General features: G+C 37.7%; 1 protein-coding gene across 1 annotated transcript in view; it reads left to right on the top strand.

The window, feature by feature from the left end:
- The window catches only part of LOC107669557 (cullin-9-like), a gene marked incomplete at its 5' end in the record, with an annotated part of 62,197 nt that overhangs the window by 39,517 nt on the left and 14,190 nt on the right, over positions 1 to 8,490 (top strand). The window contains 8 exons of the mRNA XM_016461842.1: positions 367 to 549; positions 735 to 892; positions 1,130 to 1,328; positions 3,345 to 3,516; positions 4,967 to 5,112; positions 5,187 to 5,316; positions 6,039 to 6,241; positions 7,399 to 7,661. Of these exons, the coding sequence (XP_016317328.1) occupies positions 367 to 549; positions 735 to 892; positions 1,130 to 1,328; positions 3,345 to 3,516; positions 4,967 to 5,112; positions 5,187 to 5,316; positions 6,039 to 6,241; positions 7,399 to 7,661 (1,454 nt within the window). The remainder of the gene's footprint in view (positions 1 to 366; positions 550 to 734; positions 893 to 1,129; positions 1,329 to 3,344; positions 3,517 to 4,966; positions 5,113 to 5,186; positions 5,317 to 6,038; positions 6,242 to 7,398; positions 7,662 to 8,490) is intronic.

Below are 8,490 nucleotides of genomic sequence, written 5' to 3'. Positions count from 1 at the left end.
TTTTATTTTAGATGAACTAGAAACAATGTTTAATTTATAAAATTTCATTTTGAAATGCAAGTCAATACCAATTGGCTGGAGCCAGAGCCAATGGTGAAAGTCTTTGCGCGAGAAAACCCCGCCCCATTTTGGAGGTTCTGCCCACTTTTGGAGTTCACGCCCCATTTTGGAGATCTCCGGTCTGCAGTTATATCTACTTGAAATTTTCTGCTGAACTTTACACCACCGATTCCATGTGTCCATGTTTCAGTTCATTTAATTAAAAATATGTTGATTGACCATCAATGTGTCTCAGCCTGAAATGAACTGTACTTCCACTTATCAATTACTGTAATTCTGGATTAATTTTTGTTTGTCTCCTTCCAGGTAAAGAGTTTCCTAGATTCGACATGCAGCCTCCCTGACTTCGTAGAGCTTTACAGGGGTCTGTTCCTCCGGCTAAAGAATGCCATGGAGGAACTTTTTGGCCAGCACACTGCCTTTGTGCTTGCGCTCCGTCAGGGCTTTTCTGCCGCCTTGCTCCAGCTCTCCATCCTGACCGCTATGCATGTGAGTCAACAGGGAATACTTGAGTGAATGTTGTGAAATCTGTCAAGATTATGTCTGTCATATTGCCCATGTAATCTAATTCATAATTCAAGAACTAATTAGGGTTAGTTTTCGGAACATTAGGATATTTTGAATTGAAATGAGAATTCAAAAGTAATTCTGTTTGTTTATTACAACACTTGAAGGTGAGTGAACGTTTTGCGCAGTACATAGACAAGATGATCCAGGAAAGTGGAGTGGACTCTGGAAATGTGGACACGTTAAACCAGCTCCAGCAGTTCCTGGAGCCCATGCTGTTTCTCTCCGGTCTGGAGCTGGCCAACACCTTTGAGCACTTTTACAGGTATGAGAACGGCTGCTGCTAACTAGGGCTGAGTGATGTTTCATAAACAATGATGTAAACATTTTTCATTTCTATAATTGTTGATATTTGGTTCACTATCAACTGTTTTATCAATGAAATACCATTATTTCTATAAGATTGAAAAGCATGGCACAAGAATTGATTTCTGGGAAAACACTAGCTTTTATTATGGCTCACCCTGTTTTTCACATTGTACGTCTCTTCCTCTGTGCTCAGGTACTATCTGGGGGATCGGCTGTTGGGTCAGGGGAAGGTGTGGTTAGAGAGCGCTGTGGTGGAGCAGATCGGTACCTGCTTCCCAAACCGGTTTCCCCAGCAGATGCTGACCAACCTCAGTGAATCTGAGGAGCTTCAACAGGAGTTTCATCTTTACCGTCTACAGCAGCTGGACAAAAATCTGGAGAACTTTGAGGAGGTGAGAATAATAGAATACAACTTTACAACTGGTATTAATCCATCTCTTTTGTCCTCTTTTGACAACTTTCCTGATTTCTTTGAGAGGAGGGTCTGTAGGCACCTATATATATATATAGTATCTGCTTTGAAACACAGTGTGTTTGTGTTAGAGTCATGACTGGTAAGAGAACATTGTGATATTAACATTTTTTCACCTTCAAACCAAACTTACAATTTCAGCCGGCAAAGTTTAAACCCCATCTGCCTAGTGTGCTTTAACAACACGTCCCGTAATGTTTTCGAATTAGCTCAGTAGGCACAGAGGAGGAATTCATTTGTGGCTGCACAAATCTACACGGCACATCTACACTACAAAAGTAATCCGGTTGAATGCATTGTCAACTACCTCTGGAAGTGGTTGAAAGTGTATAAATGCATAATTAAACACTACCCAGTTTTAATTTGTCTTGAAATCTAGTTTTTAATACTGACTGCTCGACTGAGTGCTAGACTTTTTTTGCTGGTCTGTTTGTTCAGACAGTGTGGTCAATATCCATTATTAGGCGTCTAATGATGCGTCTTTATGGTTCGATATATAGAAGTCTTTTAAGATGCACTTTTTTGACACAGAGCCACATCTGCACACAATGTCCTGAAGAAAAACTATCAAATATTTGTGCTTTAACAACTTTATTTTTGAAGTTTCTTTTTTAATAATTTTTCTGAATAAATATAATTTATTATTATTTTTTTTTTGGTAACTGGAGTTGATGCTTAGTGAAGAAGACAAAGACTTTCTTGACTTGTCATTGCTTATCTCATTGCACAAGCCAATGATGAGCTGTCATCAAATGATATGTTGGACTTTTTTCATTATTTATTTTTCTTTATTATTTAAAAAAAAAAAATTAAATTGTTGTGGATCTCCCAATTGGGATTTTCAATTTAAATGTTCCTATTATATTTAGTTAGCATTTATGAGTTAATAAACATGTAACTAGTTGTGTGAAATAAGAGCACAACATCGTTATATTTATATAAACTGATTGCAGGCTCCTATATGTAATTATATCATAATCATATCATGTTTTGAGATTTCTGCAATATTGTATCACTGTCAGATCAATGTCAGATCATATCATGATTAGGGAGGGGGGCGGGGCATGGCCGTAATGGAGATAATGAAAATATCTGAAGACTGTTATGAAAATGAATGTTAAAAATGACATGAAAACCTGTCTATGAAAACATGAACACGTGATTAGAACACTGTTAGATTATGATTATGATGCAGCAATGTTGAATAGCTGCCTGAGGTGAAGCTGAAGAGTGACTATGCCAATGAACTGAAGCCGTTCTATGACACATCAACGTAACAATACAACTTGTATCTGCACAAAAGGATGCAAATGCCAGTTAATATGCTATAGTGAGAGAGAGCTCCCTCTGTGCTCCCTATGCGCTTTAACAGCGCGCTGAAACACGGGCAAGGATAGCAGACAGAGTTTACTATAGATTTCACATTCCATAAAGTTCCCATTAAAATGCTATGTTTATGGCAGATTTGTGCTATATTTTCATCTGTATTATCAAGTGATTCCTGAAATCGCCTTGCACGTTTTCAAAGCCATACGAAGTGCGAATTTTAATTGAAGTATGCCTACTGTTGAACAAATACGACAAAAAAAGCACTGCTGCATTATTATAACATCGGTATTTTTAAAAAAGAAACATATAAAAGCTAAACATTCAGAGCTCAGGGTGCCGCCCAGAGTGCTGCTATAACAATCAGAATTTTTTTTTTTCCCCACGATCAACGTTTTCATGATCGATCATCCCTGTTACAGCCGGGCCGAGTACTCGAGCGCTGTTGCACATCCCTAATCATGATGAAATATTTGATGCACATCGCTATGCGTTATATGTGTACCTGAGTTGTGATTTTAGGAAGATGCCAGCAGACTTTCTAGAAATCCTTTGTCCTTTTAAATGCTGATGCTGTGCATTTTGTGGTTCGTCATGTTTTTGTGATCAGATGATGGATGAGGACGTGTCTGAACCCGAGGGAGAGAGTGACGTGAAAGTGTTGGTGTTGTCCCCACGCTGCTGGGTTGTGTCGGCTCCCTGCTACCTCGAGGACCCCAGCAAACACTTCCCTGCTCAACTCTGCAATTACCTGGCCGAATTCACAGACTTTTATGCCAACGGTTAGTTGAAGTATCCATGATCTCTGGCAATGCAAATAGAGGTCGACCGAAATGGGTTTTTCTCTGGCCGATGCCGATATTTGGAAATCAGGACAGCCGATGGCCGATATATGATGCAGATTTGTTTTTTGTTTTGTTTTTTTGGCCGATATGTTTGGCCGATTTTCTTTTCTTTCTTTTTTTTACCCCTTAATCTCATAAAAGATAGTTGGAGTAAATGCTTAGTAGTAGTAGCCTAAAGGCCCGTTCACACCAAGGACGATAACTATAAAGATATAGTTCTAAAAATCGTTCTCAATATTAAAGAATAGCCACACCATAAAGAGTTCACACCACAGTTATACCGATAAAGGCACAGAGAAACGATATCATTGGAATCCTTTTCAGAACAATTTTTCCAGCTGATGAACGATACAAACATTGACAGCCAATCAGAATCAATCCTGCTGTAACAAGCTCGATAATTTAAAGCGGCAGACAAGCGTGCGCTTACAGACGATATCGTTCGCTGGTGTGGACGCTAATGTAGTTTTATTTATAGTTATCATTCTTTGTATGAACGGGCTTAATTCATAGTAATAATACATGGCTCAAAACTTAAGCACCTTCTCAAAACAGTTCTGAAGCATGATTTTTATTTATGTTTGCTGACAGACACCAGTGTTTCCCACAGACTTGCAAATGCAAATTCTCTGCCAGCAGGAGGCGCTGTTGGGGCGGCAGAAATATAGAGGTTTCCCCGGTAACGGCTGTAATCAAATAAGCTCTACTTTATCAGGCATTACAGGAAAGACGAAATGAAAATGACATCAAAGCTTTTCTGAAGACGGTCGGTTCTTTTCAAAGATACATTCGTATAAAAACACCTGTGCTGCATTTTAATTTTGAAACGTGCAGTGCTCAGTTTATTCAATAAAGTATAAACCTTTTGGAAAATCTATTTGTGGCGGTCAGTTTTGATGTTGTGACGAGCCGCCACAAATAACTCAATGTATGGGAAACACTGGACACTGCTAGAAATGGCCATAATCGAAGTGATAACAAAAAGAAAAGAGTTCACACATATTACACAGCCTGCTGCTCATAGCTGCTTAAGTTTCGTCTGAATTGCTTCTACTTTCACAAGCAAATGACTGGTTGCACTTATGAATATGACAAGCACGGTCAGCATCAATTCTAGTTGACAATTCTAGTAAAACGTAATTACGCTTTCGAAGCGGTCTGTTTTGTCCTGGCATCATTAGCTGAAGCTGTGTGTGAACGCTTAGCTGCCCGCAGATGCGCCTGCCTATAAATCGGCCTAAAGATGCCGATTAATAAAAAAATGCCAAAAATCGGCAGATCAATTGGTGGACCTCTAAATGCAAATGATACAGCCTAGTAAGGCCTATTCTCTCTGGCTGTTCTGTTGTAGTTGAAGTTAATTTGTATGTGTGTATCTGTCCTGTAGGTCAGCGCATGTATGGTTTGACCCACAGTAAGCCTCGGCGGCTGCAGTGGACATGGCTCGGCCACGCAGAGCTTCAGTATGGCTCCTGTACTCTCTACGTCTCCACACTGCAGATGTACATCCTGCTACAGTTCAACAAACATGAGGTACTATCTGAAGACCAAAACTTGATGTGAAGTTTTTATATATCAGAATTGTTCACTTTCTTCCTGTTCTACAGGATGTGAATGTGGAGATGCTGCAGCAGGCCACAGGTCTCTCTCCAGCCATGCTGAGCCATGCCCTCAAGCCTCTCACTGCAGAGAAGGGGATTCTCACTCACACCGGCTCCAGCCAGGACCCCATGAGAGGTGAGAAATCCTCACTACGACAGAACGAGATGACGTCTGTTTTCTTGATGCATTGATTTTTTTTTAAATCAGTGCATCGAGGAATACAATAGAGGAAGTATTTTAATATACACTAAGTTTGGAATAATTAAGATTTTTTTGTTTTTGAAGGTCTCTTATGCTCACTGTATTCTCAAAAATACTGAAAAACACTAAAGTTGTTAAATATTATTTCAATTTAAAAATATATATTTTCTTTCATTTAAATATATATATATATATATATATATATATTACATTTTGTCATTTTGCCAGCTCATTTGAAACTCAATAAGAAATCTGTAATAATTGGGATTTAAATCAGCATATTAGAATGATTTCTGAAGCATCATGTGACACTGAAGACTGGTAATGATGCTGAAAATTCAGCTTTGCATCACAAGAATAAATTACATTTTGAAATATATTGGAGTAGAAAACTCACTTTAAATTCTAAAAATATTTCACAATACAGTTTTACTGCATTTGTCATCAAATAAATGCTGCCTTGGTGAACATAAGAGACTTTCAAAAACATAAAACCTACAAATTATTCCAAACTTTATTAGTGTTTTGTTAAGTGTAAATGCATTTAAAAAGTTCAATATCTGAATCACTGGTTTGAATCACTCAGGGTTCAGTGCTTTGAATTCTGAATGTACAAAAAAATCAAACTGAAAACCATTTAATTCTGAATTTTTCAGGGGTCCTGAGACTGAACAAGAAGACCCTCTCGCAGAGCTCAGACAGACACGGTTACCGTTTCCTGCTTCCCAAGCAGACCTACCTGAATGTGGATGAAGATGCTGCGCTCACACTAGAGAGGAAGAGGAACTACATCTACTGTCTCGTTGTGCAGATCATGAAGAATGAGAAGGAGATGCATATTGACAATTTAGTGTTCATGGTAAAGTGTGGATTATTTTGCATGGGGCCTATCTATCTATCTATCATCTTTATTTATTTATTTATATATAATAGAAATAGAAATATATTTCATTTTGAAAAGATTTTTATGACAATTAAGCACATCTCCCAAAATCTAATAATTGTAATACAAAAAAAATAATTTTAAATTGTAGTGTTTATGTAATAATTAGGGCTGTCACTATTCCTTGATTCAATTAGTGTAATCTATTTTTTTTTAATTCTTGATTGCATTTTACCCGTGTCGAGTAACTTGTAAGACAAGACAAAAATCCTATTATAAGAGCATTATAAGACCGTTTTCCAAGGCTGCTTGACATATTAAACCCATTAGAAAAACCATAATAAAGCATAATGCTATTGTGAATTCAGAAATGTTACGATTCGATTAAATAACTATATGCGATGCAGGTTTAAAAATTAAACCTCTCTTTCTGAGTTCTGAGTTTAGACGTTTTGATGTCCACATATTTAAGACATTACAGTGGCTGCAGCATTTCTGTCGTAAAGAAATGACCAAATATTAAAGATTACGTGAACATTTGCTGAGTCAATATTAAACAAAGATTAGATTGCGCAGTAAAGTTTAAAAACAATCGTCAGGCCGTTGGCTGCAGGCATTTGTTATAATGCGTAGTGTACATTAGATCGGTTGTTTATAATACATTATTTATTTTAACAGTTTTGTTCAATAAAACCATATGATTACTTGCTTTTGATACTTTTATTTGAACTAAATATTATTGCCTTATTACTATTATATATGTATTTTAATAGCTATTGTTTGATAAGGTTTATTTTTATTACCACAAACCATTTTTTATTATAATTATCCGATTTCTCGATTAATCATCAGAATTACTCGATTACCAAAATAATCGTTAGTGACAGCCCTAGTAGTAATACTGCTTTTGATGCAAATTTTTAAACTGGAAAAAATGCTGTATGTAAATGTAAACATTTTTTTTTCATTTTCATGAAAATTCAAATCGAATAGTTCTGAAAGTAGACTTTATTGTCTTTGTGGGAAATGTGCTTTTGTATGTATGTTATTATGAACAAAAGTGATCATAGAAAAACCAGACGTTACAGAAGATGAGTTTGTGTGCTTTTTGCGTGTTTCCTGTGCCGTTGCAGGTGTTGGACCGGTGTCAGAAGCAGGAGTCGAGTCGGACTCGCCCCTCAGTCCGCTTCAGCTGCAGCACTACAGACGTGCTGTCCTGCATCATGCACGTCATCAACAAAGGCTACCTCCGCCGCAACGAGGAAAGCCCACACATCGTGGAGTTCTTGATGGAGGCCCCGTCCACACCCCGAAAGGGCCAGGCGCAGTTCTCCTTTAAGATGGACGTGAAAAAAAGCTCCGCAAGCAGCAGCGGCGGCAGCAAAGCCGACACCAGGTGTGCTGATGACCCTTAACCCTTGATCCCTTGACCCCCCTTGCAAGAAAGGAGGCAGAGAGCGTGGCTTTCACCGACGTTTTTCTCTCCTCTCAGGGCTTTTCTTTTTTTTTTTTAAATGAGACATGCACTGATACCGAACAGGTGCACTCATTGGGGCGAGTAGCTTGTCTATCCTTTTGCTTTTTTTGTTGAAAGCTCTTATATTTCCTGTGTGTGCAGCTCTGTTTCAAAACCTAGTGAGTTTCCTACCTAGACGGGCTCCCAGTGCTGTCAACCGATTAATCGCGATTAATCGCATTCAAAATAAACGTTTTTGTTTACATAATACGTGTGCGTACTGTGTATATTTATAAATACACACACATTCATGTATATATTTAAGAAAAATATGTAGTTTATATATTGAATATATTTATAAATAATATAAATTATATGAATATACATATATGCATGTAAACACGTAAATATTTTCAAAATATATACATGCACGTGTGTTTATTTATATATGCATAATAAATATACACAGTACGCACGCATATATTATGTAAACAAAAGCTTTTATTTTGGATGCAATTAATCACGATTAATCATTTGACAGCACTACGGGCTCCTGATGCTATTATGAAAGATGTTTGTGGGATATGTGGAGTTGCTGCTCATGTAGAGCGTTCCAAATCATTCATCTTAGAAGACCGCTGCCTGTAAACTGGGAAGCAGCTCACTAGGTTTCAGAGCAGTCTGTTTGGGGCAAATGCATTTTCAACGGCACAGAAAGTGTTTGCTGCTTGGGTTTTTTTTTTTTTTTTTTTTGTTGGGTTTAACTACT

Source organism: Sinocyclocheilus anshuiensis, unplaced genomic scaffold, assembly GCF_001515605.1.
Source record: "Sinocyclocheilus anshuiensis isolate Anshui unplaced genomic scaffold, SAMN03320099.WGS_v1.1 scaffold460, whole genome shotgun sequence".
NCBI classification, from domain to species: Eukaryota; Metazoa; Chordata; class Actinopteri; order Cypriniformes; family Cyprinidae; genus Sinocyclocheilus; species Sinocyclocheilus anshuiensis.
The sequence above is the reverse complement of the archived record's forward strand: the minus strand, read 5'-3'. Positions and strand labels throughout refer to the sequence as shown.